This window comes from Paroedura picta, chromosome 8 (assembly GCF_049243985.1).
Source record: "Paroedura picta isolate Pp20150507F chromosome 8, Ppicta_v3.0, whole genome shotgun sequence".
Lineage (NCBI taxonomy): Eukaryota > Metazoa > Chordata > Lepidosauria > Squamata > Gekkonidae > Paroedura > Paroedura picta.
In genome coordinates, this window is record NC_135376.1 from 79,151,572 (window position 1) to 79,168,686 (window position 17,115).

Sequence of the window (17,115 nt, forward strand, 5' to 3'; positions counted from 1 at the left end):
TTTATTAAGAGACCTTTAATGGCATTAAGAACCAGGAAAGTATACAGGCTAAAGTACACAATAAAACATATCTATGAACTAAAAACAATTATAAGAATAATTCAGAGAGAGCAACAATGCAAGGCCTTCACCCAAGGAGTAATTAACCTGTGGAATCCACTAGCATGAGAAATGATGGTGTCCACAGGCATAGACAGTTTCAAGAGGGACTGGATCAATGGCTTCAAAGCATACTTCTGTGAATGGCATATATGAAGTTACATGCCCTGCCTTTGTAGGCTAATACGAGAGCCTCTTGTAGCGCAGAGTGGTAAGCGGCAGAAATGCTGTCTGAAGCTGTCTGTCAATGAGGTTGGGAGTTCGATCCCAGCAGCCAACTCAAAGTTGACTCAGCCTTCCATCCTTCCGAGGTCGGTAAAATGAGTACCCAGCTTGCTTGCTGGGGGGTAAACGGTAATGACTGGGGAAGGCACTGTCAAGGCCACCCTGTATTGAGTCTGCCATGAACACTCTGGAGGGTGTCACCCCAAGGGTCAGACATGACTTGGTGCTTGCACATGGGATACCTTTACCTTTTTACAAGAAGAAAGGAATTTCTTCTCTCAAATAGTCTGGATGTTGTAATGTTCCATATCAAAGCTTTCTACTAAACATCAGTCTGCTGCCTTTAATGCTGTCTTGTCTTGTTTAAAGTTTTGTTTTCCTGTGCTTCCATGCAAAAGGGTGGAGCAGTTTTCATACATGTTCAGCTAAATGTTCATTTTCCCATACATGTTCAATTTCCCACGCAGAGCCTTATCACTATTTTGCAGGCCCTCTGCAGAACTACCTTCTTAGAAAAGAAGCCATCATCTGGCATAAAGTCCATGCTAACTATTCTAACTATTCTGCTGACTGGTCTGTCCTTTTGTTCCTGGCTTTCCCTAGTGTTACCTTTTAAAGGCAACAACGGATGTGGGCCAGCCCCAAACACACCCAATTACTCTGTTCCTAGGTTGGACTCTAGAGGAGCGGCAGGCTCTTTGGCCAATGGTCTGATGGGTTTTCACATTCTTTAGCATATCTCTCCCCTTTTCCTTAAAGGGCTGCCATCTGTTCCCATGGGCCTAGGAAGGTTGCCCTCACCTGTGTCTCCCCCCACTCTCCACAAGGGGCCACCTTGAGTCCAATATATTATGAGGATGCTGCCAGATGTTTCTCCCCTGGGGCTTCATTGGGACTGTCTTCTCAGTGGGATCCATAATTGCTGCACCGCTAGAAAACATGGGGTGGGGGTACTGCCCCCAGACATGATCATTCACACAGAGTCAGGGCTTGTACTGAAGATAAAGTCTGACATTTCAAAACATAGACCTGTCTTCGTTCAGCCCTTGCTTGGCTGAAAGATAGTGACATAAACAATTAAAAGCCTGCTGCAAAAGAATTAAAGGCTCAAGAAATCTGGGATCCTTTCATTTACTTGGAATGGGATTCCTGAGGATTAGAATTTCTAAGGCTACTTGAGCTAGGAGTATCAAGAGCCGATTTGGCCTAGCCTACCAAATATCAGGCTCCTAAGGCAATTATTGACCTGCCCACGCTGTCACTCACTTCAGTGTCCTGCTAGCCTTCTGGGATCATTCTTTTATGCAAGAAATTTTTTCAGCTGTGACAGTGAATTTGCATTCATGAATTTATCAGGCACGACATGGTTGCTTCTTGGGCACTGGTTAATCTCCCATGCAGTTGCAGAATCTTTCAGAATGAAAGGTACATAGATGGTCTTGGAATCAATTCCAGCTTATATGAGTCTTCCTATCCCAAATGCTCCTCTGCCCACCTGCCAAAAATATATATATATATTTAGTTTTCTGATTAATTTGTTTTTGTGGCTTTAACAGGAGAATATTACATCACACACTTTACAACTATTAGATTTAGTAGTCCTTGATAAGCTTATTGTTATTTGGTGTTCATGTTAAAGGTCTAGAATGGGGCAGGGAGCCCATCTCTGTATAGAAAGTCATTATTAATTCCCTGCCTCCTGTGTCTCAAGGAAGGATATGATGTATCCAGAACCAAAACAAATTCTCCCTTTCACATTGCTTAGATACACGTATTCCACTTAAAAACTGTTGCACAAAATGCTTGTTTTAGTTGTCTTATATTTCCAGGATACTCTTCTCTATCAGCAATATTCCCTTGAAGAGTTGGCTTCAGGTTCCCTGCAGTCACAACGCAGCTGCAAGAAATGGCTATTAAAAATTAAAGAAGAGCCCATTTTGGCTCTGAACACAGCTGTAGGGAGAGTCAGGACTCCTCTGCCCTAGCTGTTTTCTCCTGCTGAACCAGCACTGAGGGTTATTTCTTCATTAGAAGTCCTTTGTGCAGGGAGAGCAGCAAAAACAGGGAAATTACTCAGCTCTATTTTGGTGCAAGGAAACATTTGGGGTGGGGAGGTAGGAGGCCTTCCTCCCTTAGGACTAAGCCCAGACAGAGTTTCCTTTAATTTTTAACAGCTGTTCTTTACAGTTGCTATGTGATGACAGGGAATCTGAGATAGGTCCAGGGAACCCAGAACCAACTCTAGAAAATGTCGCACATCTCGGATGGTTAGGCTACAGACCCAGGACCAGTGGAGACCAATAAAAGCACCACATTGCCTGCTTTGCTGCAGGGTTTTTTCCTCTCTTTTTTTTTCTTTTTCTTTTGAGCAAGTTGATGCCTGTATTTTTACTTACCACCTTTCACATATATATATAATAATTAGACGTTAATAGCCTGATGTTAATAACTGTCAATATATAACATCATCTTTGACCTATCCAACTTGTGCCAAGCTCAGGAGCCCCTGCCCCCACCCCTCTTATTTATACTACCGAGAATCGGCTCTCCTAGAACTCATGACCGTGGCTCGTGGCTTTTGATTTAGGGAGACGGTATGGTCACTGTTAAAGTTTAACCCTCCTTCATGTGTATCAGTTGCTGGCATTTGAGTGTAAAATAACAATGTAATTCCATCCCATTTGATTTTTTTCCTCTTTTCTTTGCTCTTCTCCCTAGACTGGCATTGTGTGTGTAAATCGCCCACTGGATAGAGAGTTGGTGCCAGAGTACAAATTGACTGTGACAGTGAAGGACAACCCAGAAAATGCACGCAATGCGAGGCGGGTAATTATATGCCCCACCAGGGTTTTCCACTTTAGAACTGGGCTTAGGCTTGCTGAGAACTTTTCATGTAATACTGTCTGCCAGAAAACGGATGACATTTTGGCGGATCAAAGAAATATGAATTCAACCCAAACTTTGGGTTGTATCTAATGAAGGGAATTTTGACTCTCAAAAATGCATGTCCCCCAAATGTTGTTGCTCTCTAAAGTGATACTGGGCTCATATCTACCTTTTTTACGGCAGACTAACACAGCTGCCCTCTGAAACGAAACCCAAACTCAATCAGAGAATCCAGGCCAGACGTTTCAAGAGCAGCTTTAGAAAACTCCAAATAGATCTTCACCTGGCTTTTCTATAGCTCTGGTATAATCATCATTCCTTGAAACCTCCCTTTAGTACCATGATGTCACTTTGCACACTTGGTTTCTAAAGGTTTGATCTCATGTACTGATATCATCAGATGGCTGAGCAAAGGTTGTTTTATAATGCATTATCACCTAAAACCAAAATAAAAGGAGTATTTTATGAAATTGTACTTCTGATAAGCAATATCCCAGAAACATTTCATTATAACTGAATGACACAGGATACTGAACTGGTTTTAATGGTTTGGATATAGTTATGGCCTCCTGAATCATCTGCAGAAGTGGTTGTTCTACTGCTCTGATGACTGCCCTGGCTTTTTATTCTATTTTAGTTTTTAATGGATGAAGATTTATTTAACGTAAGCTGAACAGAAGCCACCTCATTCCATAAGTCTTGTTATGGTAGATCTACCAGTAGTGCCCTCTAAATCAGTGGTCCCCAACCCCCGGTCTGTGGCCCGGTGCCAGGCCACGAGAGCTTCAGAAGCGGGCCACGGCTCCCCCCCTGCAGTGAGAAGCTCGCCAGGCCACGAGCAAATCAGCCACCAAAGCGGCCAATTAGCTTGCAGCCCGGCAAGCTTCTTGCTGTGGGGGGGGAGGGAAGCGCGGGCACCGGCACGCTGACAGCGCAAACACGTATGTGCGGACCCCGCTGGGCATAAATGCACATGTGCAGCAGGTCCACGCCTGCGCGTTTGTGCAGCGGCCAAGGTCACCCTCTCCCCTCACCCCTTGGTAATGGGCCGCAACCTGAAAAAGGTTGCGGACCGCTGCTCTAAATCATCCCATTCATTTACACCAGATTCAACCAGCAAGGACATAAAGAGAAGAACATTTGATGCTGCCACCTCCCACTGGAGACTAACCAGAACCCAAGCCTGAATGCCTCTGATAAGCACTGTCAAAGCTTTGAGGCCTCAGGTTATATTGGCCTACATGTCCATGGAAATTTATTTAGATGAAACTTTATGTCTTTACTAGGGGCCCAAGCCCATTGCATTCAGGAATACAACGGGCACTAGATTGGGGTGGGGTGGAAGAACTCTCCTTCCCCCCATGACCTGGAAAGGCTGCAGGCTGGAGGCCCCCAGAAAGGGAACTCACCAGCAGGGGCAGCTCTCATGCAGCAGGGATCTACAGCCTCTGAGCCTTGGAGGGAAGTGGAAGGAGGAGGGGGTGGTCAGGGGTGGGGGACAGAAGGTGATTGGCTGGCTGCTGGACAGACAGGCAAGCTGGTTGAAGGAGGAGGCCCTCAGGGGCAGAACAGCCTCCCTGAGTGGCCGTTAAGTGGCACTTAAGCCATGAGACATGCTCCTCCTCCGAGGCCTTATCAGAAATATATTATGTGGAACAGATTTTGCATTTGTTACCTTCCCCAAGCTAGCAACAACCTTCCCCAGCTAAGCAAAGACTATATAAGACATTCTCAGTCTATGGAATCAACATTCTTTCATCAGGCAACTATAGATGCTTTTTTGTCATTTTCTCCTTTCCTTTTTTTTTTAGGATTTTGATCTACTAGTGATTTCAGTAGCGGATGAAAATGATAACCACCCACTCTTCACTCAGAGCTCTTACCAGGCTGAGGTGCTAGAGAACTCCCCCCCAGGTAGGTGTTACCGCCAACATATCAATCCCTCCAGATTGCAGAATGCCTCTTTGCTCAGTACTTTACAAACTGTTACTGGTAGGATCAGTTTTCCTTCATGGTATGGTATGAGTAGTGTTAAAAGTGTTTTCTGAGTCATGGTTGACTCTCCCACCTAAGTTGTGAGTACTTCCTCTTTTACTGTTTTCCTCAGCAGCTTCTCAGAAACAGGAATGTTTCCCAAGAGGCCTGACAAGTGGAAGAGGCAAAACAAATTCCTCTGCTGTTGCCTTAAATGAACAACGTGACTTCAAATGAATCAAACCTGTTTTTCTCTGGAAAAACAGTAGATACTGAAAAGCCAGATGTTAGAGCAAAACAAGTTGTCATCCACCAGTGACAGAAAGTAAAGAAAGCTGAATCCTACAATATACAAAAACTATTCACTAAAGCTGGTGAAATATTCTTGAAAAGTAGAATAAAAATATATATATATATATACTAGTAATCAAGCCCGCTGTAGTCACAATACAGCAGGCGCTAGGCAAGGGAGCCTGACGCGGCGAGAGGCGCTTCCTTGCCGGCAGGGCTGGAATCGGAGAAGCCAATCGGCAGGCGCTTTGCGCCTGCCGATTGCCCCGCCAATGGTCTGTCCGGAGGAAGGGGCCAATCAGCACCCTTCCTCATCCCGGACAGAGCCCGCCCTAACTCCTCCCCCTAAGCCCTTACAGTTTTATTTAGTCCGCGGTGCCCGCAGCGCCGCGGGCAGGGTTAGGATATATTGTTCTAGCCCACCCTTCCAACACAGCTCAAGGCAGGTAAACAATACCATAAAAACTCAATAAGTTAAAAATGTAACAATCTAAATTCCCCCAACTAATATACCAGGCAAAGGGGTTTTAAGATCGTGTAGCAGATTCTTCATGGCAAAATTTAATGCAGCATGGTATAGCCCTTGGGGGGGGGGGGTAAAGAGAGCTTGTTTAAAATATTTTGGACTTTTTAACAGGAGAGCTTCTTCATTTTAAAAAGTTCATTAAAGGTCTTTTGTTGAGTGTTGCTTGATACAGAAAAGTGAGTTGCTGCGACTATTTAAGTGCCCAGAGTGCTCCTCTGTTAAAACTGCAGGCTATTTAACTTCATTCATTTTATAGTTATGCCCCCAGATGGTTAGGATTGTTAGAAACTCATTTGATTAAATTCATGAATGTAGGGTGTGACCCCTGCCTAGCTCCCTTTCTTGAATGGTGTTAGCAGTAAGTGAATGTAAGTTTAGTAGTGTGATGTGCTCTCACTCCCTGATGCCAGCTATATCAGCATAGATTAGAATGCATGTTTGTTTTTTACCCTACCGATTTAAGTAATTGTGCACAGATACACATCTCCCTTCTATTCACAGCCACACATTTTTTTTATGGCACTCTCTGTTTCTAAAATGATTACACTTTGGTAAATTCCAGTGAATCTTTACCTCCCACACTGATATGCAGATTAGTGTGAATCTTTGAGTCGTCTAAGGAGGCAAACCTTGCCACTAAATGTCCTTTCATTTAAACATGCTGATGGATTTGTTTGTTTTCTTTTAGCAGGGCTTTAAGGCTTCTCCCAGGGGGCTTCTTGATTCAGTCTGCCAAGGTTGCACCACACACTCCTTTGCTGTCTCATAGAGCCTCACCCTGTTTCATTCATTCATTCATCATATTGATCATTTGGGTGTTGAAGGGAGGGGAAGATGGAAGAGTCTGTTGATGTTTTTCCTGTTATTGAGATCTTCATGTTTGGTTCAGGAACTCGCATCACAATGCTTAATGGACCAATTCTAGCTTTGGATCGTGACCAGGGTACCAATGCAGTAGTGACGTACCAGCTGCTTGGGATGGCAACGGAACTATTCATCATCAACAACAGAACCGGTAAGATAGTATTCTAACTGACCGACTAAAGAACCTTCACCCTGACCAATGGGAAAGCAGGCTGGGTGCAGAAGAAAGGAACTTTTGGTGGGTAAGGCAGTTTAGAAGTTGGAATTCTACCATCATTGGGAAACAACTGGGAGAGAAGGTATGCTGAAATAGAGGCGAAAGGATTAAAAGCTGAACAAGAGAACAGGCAAGAAATGTAAGATACAGACTAATCTGGTGGCTGGGAAAGCTCAGTTTATCAATGGATAACTTGAGATGAAAAGCAGTAGCAGGAAAGAACTGGAAGATTTGAAAGGCCATAGTTCTTGTTTGTTGCTGATGTAGGAACTTTTCTATTGGTTAAGTACCTATTGGTTAATACTGAAGTACTTGTTGGATCAGACCAGTTGTCTATCAAGTGGTGATGGTGGTGGTAGAAAGTGACATCAAGTCACAAGTGAAACCCCTTGGGGGTTTTCAAGACAAGGGACATTCAAAGGTGGTTTGCCATTGCCTGTCTTTGTGTGATACCCCCATTATTCCTTGGAGGTCTCCCATTCAGATTTTGGGAGACCCTTTGAAAGGAATGGCAACGCTGAAAGCATTGTTCAGTAGTGGGTTTCAGAATAAATAAGGGGAAAACAAAGGTGTGAACTAAAAATGAGTGCACAAGACCAAATAAAACTGATGAGGGAAAGTGGTTTTAAAATTGAAAAGGTGAAATATTTGGGTATAATGTTGACAAATAAGAATTGTATGTTATTTCAAAATAATTATGTAATGAAATTTTAAAAGATTTGTCAAAACAGAATAAATGCAAACTGTCTTTCTTGGGGGAAATTGCAGAGATTAAAATGAATGTGTTGTCTAGACTGTTATTTCTTTTCCAGACAATACCTGTGCTGATTTCAAATGTATCATTTAAACAATGGCAAAAAGACTTTCAAAATATATTTGGCAAGGGGCAAATGCTCATATTAAATATAAGATATTGCAAGATGCTAGAGAAAGAGGAGGTTTGGGATTACTGGATTTGAAAATATACTTTGCAGCATGTTGCTTTCTATGGTTGAAAGAATGGATATTATTGAAAAACAAAAGATTATTAGTATTGAAATGTCATAACTTGAGGCTTGACTGGCGTGGATATTTATGGTCTGATAAAGTTAAAGTGACTGTTAAAGTTAAAGTAATATCAGACATGCAAGTTTTAGGATTTGGAAAATACATATAAATGTAGATTATTTTCAAAAACATCGTTGTGGAACTCAACACTTTCATATACCTGCTGGCCCAGTTGGTTTGGACTTATGGAGTGGGTTGTCACCAATATGCAGATGACACCCAACTCTATCTCCTCATGGACAGCTGCCTGAACTCAACCCCAGATACATTTGACGGATGTTTGGAAGTGGTTGCTGGATGATTAGAGCAGAGTCACCTGAAACTCAACCCCTCTGTCTTGGCTGGGCAGGAAGGAGGTGTGTTTATCCATACTGATTGGGGTGCAGCTTAACACCCCACCCTCAGTCAGAAATCTGGGTGTAATTCTGGATACCTCCCTTTCAATGGAGGCCCAGGTCACAGGTATAGCCTGCAGGGCATTTTACCATCTTCGCCAAGCAAGGCTACTAGTGCCCTACCTGCCCTCAGACTGTCTGGGTACAGTCATACAATGGTCATACAATGGTCACCTCCAGATTAGATTTCTGTAACTCGCTCTATGCAGGCCTACCCTTGTCTTTGATCTGGAAATTACAGCTGGTACAAAATGCAGCTACCGGGGTCCTCACTGGGACCTCTTGGAGGGCCCATATTCAGTCTCTTCTAAAGCAGCTGCATTGGTTGCCAGTTGTGGCCCAGATCAGATTCAAGGTTTTGGTATTAAACTTTAAGGCCATCCACGGCTTGGGCCCTGCCTATCTGAGGGACTGCTTGTCTGCTTATGCCCCGAAGAGGTTCTTCGCTCTGTGGGTACAAATCTGCTTGTGGTCCCTGACCCCAGGGAAGGACGGCTGGCCCCAACCTGATGGAATGAGCTCCCAGAAAACCCTACCATTTTTATGGGTTTTAATGGTATTAGTGGATTGTGATTGATTTTATGGGGGATTTTTAGTCTGTTGTGTAACCTGCCACGAGTTCATGGAGAGTGGCAGGATTTAAACAAGCAAACAAACAACCAAAAAAAATACATTACAGTTTATAGCATTTTCTGCTTTATTTTTCAGCCCAGCACAATATACGTGTGTATTAAGTGCCATCAAATCGCTCCAACTTATATCTACCTTGTGAATTAATTACCTTCAAAATGTCCTGTCAATAACAGCCTTGTTCAGGTCTTGGAAAAGGAGGGCCATGGCTTTCTTTATTGAGTCAGTCCCTCTCATGCTGGTTCTTCCTTTTCCTGCTTCCTTCAAAATTTCCAAGCACTATTGTCTTTTCCAATAATACATGTATTTTCACAATGTAATCCAATTCAATTTCAAAGTTGTCTGAGTTATAGACAACCTACATTTTGTGAAGTCATCCCTTTCCCCCTTACGTATGTTTTATGATGTCTGTGGTGATATGGATCATGGGCTTGACAAACTAAGAATATAGAACGTAGATGACATGAATGCATTTTCCAGCTAATAAAGTCTCCATGCCTCATTGCACTTCTTGCAATTTCCAAGTCACAATCTATATTTTGAAGGGTGCATTTTGCTGCAGTTTCCAGTTTCGGTGCCATGTTCATACTCTGTAGCATAGAGAGCTTGAGAAGCTTTTGGTCATATTTTTCTATAGGTGGTTTTTATCCTTTCTTATTGATTCTCCTAAATCCCTTCCAGGTGTCGTTCTGGTGAAGCCAGGCCGCTTAATAGACAGAGAAGCATTCTTGAATCCAGTTTTGGAGTCTACGCTGCTTGCGGTGGATGTTGGCAAGCTGAACAGCACAGCTAGGCTCACAGTGACTATCCTGGATGATAATGACAACAGGCCAATCTTTCACCCATCAACGTTGACTGTTCAAGTGCTGGAAAACGTCCCTCCAGGTCAGAATAACAACAGAGCTCAGACGGGCTTTTGAATCTGAGATGCGGGAGGGTATTGCACATTTTATGTCCTGACTCAGAAGGTTCAAGCTAACCTGATCTTGTCAGAATTTGGAAGCTAAGCAGGGGTGGCTCTACTTAGTATTTGGATGGGAGACCACCAAGGATGTCCGGGGTTGCTATGCAGAGGCAGGCAATGATAAACCACCTCTGTTTGTCTCTTGCCATGAAATACTACAGGGTTGCCATAAGGCAGTTGTAGCCTAGGGTTGCCAATCTCCAGGTAGGCCATGGAGATCTTTTATATTTACAAATAATCTCCAGATGACAGAGATCAGCCCCCTGGGGAAAAAATGGCTATTTTGGAATGTAGGCTGTATGGCAATGTACCCCATTAAGTTCTCTCTCCCTCCCAAGACCTCCTTCCCCAGGCTCCACTCCCAAAATCTCCAGGAATTTCTCACTCCAGAGTTGGCAATCATAGACAGTACTTTACACACACATGTGCATTACAAATTTTAAACAAAGAATGAGAAATCAAAAGTAACAAAGTGAGTTTGCCAATTTATTCTTTCTAGTGACACTGAGCTGAAGGGTTCTTTTTTTGTCAGTCATCTGATATTGAGGTCATTTATTTTCAGTCATCAACTTAGTTTTTGCCTGTGCATGTTTATAAAAGTTGTCATAGTTATTCTTTTAATACAAGATGACTCATGTTACATATTATTCAAGTTCATAGAGTCTATAGGAATTTGGGGGTGATTTTGGATGTCTCCCTGTCAATGGAGGCCCAGGTCACCAAGGTAGCCTGCCAGGCATTTCCCCATCTGCACCAGGTGAGGCTACTAGCACCCTACCTGTCCCCAGAGCACTTGGCTACAGTGATCCAAACAACGGTCACCTCCAGGCTGGATTTGTGTAACTCACTTGCCATGGGCCTACTCTTGTCCTTGACCTGGAATTTACAGCTGGTGCAGAATGCAGCTGCTAGGGTCCTTACAGAAACACTTTGGAAGGCCCATATCCAGCCACTGCTGAGGCAACCACATTGTTTGCCAGTTGCGGCCTGGATCAAGTTCAAGGTTTTGGTATTAACCTTTAAGGCCATTCATGGTCTGGCCCCACATATCTGCGGGACTGCCTACCTCCTTATACTCCCCCCTATGCAAGGCTTTTCATTCTATGGGTGTGAATTTGTTTGTCATCCCTGGCCCAAGAGAGGTTCGCCTGGCCTCAAGCAGGTCCAGGGCCTTTTCGATCCTGGCCCTGACCTCGTGGAATGAACTCCCAGGAGAGCTGAGGGACCTGATGGAGGTGTCATAATTCAGCAGAGCCTGCAAAACAGAACTCTTCTGCCAGGTCTGTAGTTGAGACCAGTGCAAGGGTTCCTCCCCAGGTTGCCAGTACATCGGACCTCCCTTTGTCATCGGTCTCCATGTGGCACAAGAATACAATCTGAGAGCAGGGGTTGGGGGTGGTTTTTATGCCACCAAAGAGGGTTGTTGTTTAATTGTTGTGGTTTTATGGGCATTAATGTGGGGCTTGTCATATCATTATATTAATAATAATAATAACATCAGCTTTTCACCCCATATATAAATGACCTTGCACGGTTTTGTGGTATTAATTTCGTTCCCTTGGTCCTATGTGAAAAACCTGAAATTCTGGGATTCTTTACAAATTACCAAAAGGAGGCATTTCTTGCTGATGCTATCATGTTGTATATATCTTCCTTCATAGCAGGTGCTAGTACTTACTCCCAGGAATTGAACGCTGGACTCTAAGGAATAATGCAAGATGACACCTCTTTTGTTCTGAAGACCCAAATAACAGGGGGGGAGATCTAATGTCACAGTCTGGGTTTCCCCCTAGGTTTTTCTGTCCTTCAGGTAACAGCAACTGACAAGGATAATGGCCTCAACCAACAGCTGAGCTACCGAATTGAGAGCGGCGCTCAAGACAAGTTCTTGATCAACAGCAACACCGGGGTGATCAGTGTGGCCAACACCACTATAGACAGAGAAGAAAAGGACAGCTACCGGTTGACAGTGGTTGCCATGGATCAGGGTACACCCCCCCTTTCTGGCACAGCCACTGTGAGTATCCTCATTGATGACATCAATGACTCACAGCCCGAGTTTGTCAACCCCATCCAGACGGTCAGTGTGCCTGAGTCTGCTGCCCTGGGCACAATGGTCGCTGAGGTGACTGCAATAGACAGAGACGTCAATCCCCAGTTGGAATACTACCTTATTGAAATCCTGGCCAAAGACGATACCGATGCTCTTGTGCCAGACCAGCAGGGCGCTTTTGCAGTGGATTTTAAAACAGGTACTGGGGTTGGAGGGTGAATACTGAACCATTTTTTATTTAAGTTTGTAGATGCTAATATTGTTACACAGGAAGAGAGAAAAATAAGTATGCTATTTCAGCTATGAGTATTCTGTTTCAGCAGTGCTAGTTCAGCCACTGAAAATAAATGTCATTGTTCCAGAAGAGCTTTTACGTTTACCTTTCTTTCATATTAGATTGTTGAAGAGTGGGAAAGGTCAACTCTTTGTTGTTAAAGGTTCCTTTTCCCTTAAGAGAGATGCTGGTGTAACTGACAGTGATAAAAATGGTTTTTCACTTGTACTATTGTCCCCTCCTTCTCTTTCTTTTACACATCTAGCTCTTTTCCCCAACTTCTATTTCGTTTTCCTCTGTCTTTTCCTTTCTAGCTGTTCCCTGCTTTCTCTGTATACTGTTTGACTGCTACTTGCTTCTACTAACTGTTCCTTTTGCTTCTCTTATGGCTCTCAGACCTGCAGGTTTGATATCTATATTCCTATCTGTGTATTCACTGTTTGCCTTCCATTTCAGTCAGCACTGTCTCCATCCTCATTTCCATCCTCCCTGGTTTAGTGCTAGTTTGTGTCTTGCTGGCAGACTGCAGTCGAAATGTATCTCTGCCACACTTTTTGCTCTAGCCTTCCCAGACTGAATGCTGACAGCCTCGCAGAAGCCCCTAGCTGGTAGGGAGTGGGAGGGGCAAACATATATCAGGCATATGACCTATGTTTTGGTACACAAGGAAGGAAAACAAAAGGCCTGAATCAAGTGTCATCCAAAATGGCAAACAAATCATCACTGATGTTATGATCCTAAAAATAATCATCTCCGGTTATCTGCTTGCATTTCACATACTTACCCCACTTTTCTCCAAGGAGCTCCAATTTGACCTACATGATGCAGGCTCAGTTTATACCAAGCAAAGCCTTGTCACCCATTGAGCTTCAAGGCTGGGTGGAGATGTAAGCACCGCACTCTGTGCACTGTTTTACACTGGCTCAGATAATGCTGTGGCTCTGGATAAGTTGAGTGGTTCAATGAAGGGCATGCAGCAGTTCATAAAACCAGACCAGAAATTTTACAGGATCCTGAACAATATTCCGAAGTCAAGTCGCTAAATGCACTGCAATATTAGCTTGCCAAAGGTACCAGATTAATTCAGTTTTCAGCAAGTGTGTTTCTATACAGAGGCAAAAGCATAGTCCATTCACCCTTCCTATAAAATATACTGTCTGTTTATATGTCTTCAGAAGATACAAATACTGTTCCTAATAGAAAAGTGTCCCCTCTACAAAGGAAAATTTAAAAGCAACTGGCGTTTTGTTGTTGCCATTGTTTTGTAGGCAGGATTGTAATTTTAGAGGAAGTTCCATACAGGTGGATAGAAAAAGAATAAGAAGTTTCCTTATTCAATGTAAGTATAAAAGGGCTGGATTTTTTGTAGTTCAACAACATGGTTCAACAACATTTCATTTCTGCTTTTCAGGTGCTGTGAAAGTTAAGTCCACTCTAAACAGGGAGCTGGTGGCCACATATGAGGTCACGATTTCTGTCTTTGACAATGCCAGTGATGTGAAGGATCGCTCAGTTAGTGTGCCAAATGGTAAGGCAATTGCCATGACGGGTTAGGCCAAATGGCTTGAACTGCAGTGTTCAGTTATAAAATAGTGCCAGACTGGAAAAAGTTCAGGGGGATTTAATTTCTTGCCCCCCATTTCTTTCTTTTGCCTTTTGTCTCTTGCAGCAAAGCTGACAGTAAATGTCTTAGATGTCAATGATAATGCCCCTCGGTTCCGCCCCTTTGGGGCAACATTTTTCACAGAGAGGATCCTAGAAGGGGCCACTCCAGGGACCACCTTGATATCCGTGTCAGCTGTGGATCCAGACAAGGGTGCTAATGGACAGATCACCTATGAGCTCCTCAACCTTTCTCCTGAGGGATATGTCCAGCTAGAAGACATCTCGGCAGGTGGGACAGTATGATCATTTTCTTTTTCAATGAATTCTGGAAAACTTTCTCCACAAGAAGGAAAAGAGACTATTCTCTGGATGGTAAACATTTCCAATAACACAAAAAGTTTATTTCTTTGTGCATTTGACTGGAATTGTCTACAAAAGTACATAACACCAGGTAGATAGAGCAGTGTATTCAAACTGAAAGATGAACAAGCTGAGCCTCAGTGATTCACCCTCTGAGCCAACCATTTCCCAAATTGGCCCAAGAGGTCTACATCATTCTTTGTCTTTTTAATTGCAGAGGGGAAAGTGTTAGTAAATATTAGTCCAGTAAAAGCTTACTTAACTTGCATCCACAGGCAACTGGGGTTGCCAATTAACCAAATAAGGCTCTGTACAGGCCAAGTGCTTCAGATGGCACCTGCCCCAGTTTCTCAGGACTCACCCCAGAAATTACAAGCCCAACTCACTTTTGCTGAGGCAAGTCATATGCAGCTGGTGACCATTTCAGCCTGACCAGGATATGCCCAGAACAGGTACAGTAGGCTGCAGACTGTGGGCTACATAATTGGACTTGGCAGCCAAGTTATGCCCCTCACAAGAAAATGGCTGCTTTAGACAGTGGAATGTATGCCATTGTACCCTGCTGAAGTCCTTCCTCACCCCAAACCTCACCCTCCCAAGCTGTACTACCAAACCTCTACAAACTTCCCAACCCATAGATGGAAAACCCAGGGCCATTCCGCATGACTTAAATGTAGCAGGGTAAATGCTATTGGTAAACACTTTGGTAAATCGACATTCCGCATGACGTCGTACACAATCTACAACACTCCTGCAACACTCCCACAAAAATCACTCCCTGAAAAAACCGCTACACTTCTGAGCACAAGCTGCAACACATCAGTGAAAGACATGTGCATTCTCAATGTAGCGGTCAAAAGAATGTCCCTCCCCTGCTCTCGCCCCTGAACTTCCAGAGAAGTGATCGCCATTTTTCCCCCTTAGACTGGGGAAAGCAACAAACTAGCGAGGCTTCTCTGGCTAAAGTCCCTCCACAGAAGTGTTTAACAGTAAAGTAAAGCTCCCTACTGCAAGTGTCTTTAAAGTTCCCAAACACAATACAGCCCCCTGTTTGACACTGCCTGTAATTTCGGCCACAGATAGCGCTCATGGGGGGGGATTTTATTTTTTACTTGAGGAGTATGTAAACGATTAAGCGCCAGCTCCTACGCCAGCAAAAAAGGTCTTTCTGAAATAATGATTGAACAAATATTCGTTGCAACTGGTGTGTTTGCATTTAAAAAAAAAACACAATTCTTAAAGGAAAGGGGCTTTTCGCGAGCACAAACACAACAGTCCATTGGCTGTTCTGTTTGATTGATGGCCAGGGGCGGGAAGAAGCACAGAAAAATATAGCTTCCTTTGTTGCGATTCCAGCGAGACCGGAAACATGTGGGGAATGAATAGACCGCTACTGGGACTTCAATATTCCACTAGAATTAAAGGTATGCGGAATGACGAAATTTCACTATTAAATATAGCATTTCTGCATACTGCAAATATTCAGCAAAATTGGTCTTTGTGCGGAAAGCCCCCTAATGTTTTCTTCATTTCATTTCCAGTTGCCATCCATGTAGAACCCATCTTCTAAAATATATATATAGAATGTCCTTTTATGTACATTCAAAAAGAGGAAGACAGTAGAAGGGTCAGACAGAATGATATTCCTAATATCTACCTGTTGTCTTCCAGGAAAGGTAGTTTCTAACAGGACAGTGGATTATGAAGAAGTGCAGTGGTTGAACTTCACTGTCCGGGCTTCAGACAATGGGACTCCACGGAGATCAGCTGAGATTCCAGTGTATCTAGAAATTGTAGATGTCAATGATAATAACCCCATCTTCAGCCAGCCTTCCTATCAGGTGAATTGGAACATGATGTATGTGTAATAAGCCCTGGTTTCTGGGCTTAGCATTTACTGTCATGAGTGACAGAAGGATATAAGAAGGTGGAGTCAGAAGTACAGAAGGGGAGAAATGCCAGTTAGAAAAGTTAGAGATTGGGATAAAGAAGATGGTGTCTATAATAAATAAAATAGAGGATACTGCCTATGCTACCGCTATAGTCTCAGCCTGCGACACTGCCACGGAAGCACCTGCTGCCCCCATGTCTGCCTGGGACTCCCTGACTCAAGGATGGGGGGAAGAGCCAGCAGGAAGAGGCTGGGGCAGGGGGCAAGCAGCTGCTTAAGCTGCCACCCAGAGTCTGGTGGGTGGGTCCCAGGATAGCAGGGCATGGACATCTGCAGCCCAGAGTGAGGGGGAAGGCCAGAGAGTGGTCTCAGAGATTCTGGACCCGAAGGAGAAGGGGGCACAGGGGAAAGAGAATGGCACCAAGAGGGTGGAAGTTTTGGGGAGAGGGGAAGAAAGGGGGAGGTCACCAGGAGACTTACCTTGAACGCTGTGGAAAGGAATGAGCTGACCAGAAGTCACTCGGGAATCCTGGAAGCAAGCCTTGGAAAGACAAAAGAGAGTCAGAGAGACAGGGTGGAGTTTAAGAAATGTTGGTCATGGTTAATGAGGGGGAGGAGCTAAGAAAAGGGAAGAGAATAAAAGAAAGAGGGAACACAAGGTTTGGCAGTTGTGGGGGAATATTGAAGGAGAAGGAGTTGAACCGTGTACAAAAGGGGTGAGGAGAGTGTGAGGAAAGTATTGAAAGTGTGTGCAGGAGAACAGGAAAGCTGCCGGCTGGTAAAAAGGAGGCAGGGACCTGAGATCAGGGCCAGC

The 17,115-nt window shown here is 43.9% G+C and overlaps 1 protein-coding gene across 12 annotated transcripts in view; it reads left to right on the forward strand.

The window, feature by feature from the left end:
* Positions 1-17,115, forward strand: part of CDH23 (cadherin related 23) — a 556,038-nt gene that overhangs the window by 503,640 nt on the left and 35,283 nt on the right. For 10 of the 12 annotated variants that reach the window (XR_013233707.1, XR_013233706.1, XM_077350528.1 and 7 more), the window contains 8 exons: positions 3,043-3,150; positions 5,022-5,124; positions 6,891-7,016; positions 9,836-10,039; positions 11,912-12,370; positions 13,857-13,973; positions 14,115-14,339; positions 16,082-16,251. Coding sequence is in view for 9 of the 12 variants with exons in the window: in XM_077350528.1 (XP_077206643.1) it covers positions 3,043-3,150; positions 5,022-5,124; positions 6,891-7,016; positions 9,836-10,039; positions 11,912-12,370; positions 13,857-13,973; positions 14,115-14,339; positions 16,082-16,251 (1,512 nt within the window). In the remaining 3 variants the exon portion in view is untranslated. Of the gene's footprint in view, positions 1-3,042; positions 3,151-5,021; positions 5,125-6,890; positions 7,017-9,835; positions 10,040-11,911; positions 12,371-13,856; positions 13,974-14,114; positions 14,340-16,081; positions 16,252-17,115 lie in introns of those variants that run through there. The other 2 variants (XM_077350517.1, XM_077350521.1) reach the window with 2 other exon arrangements.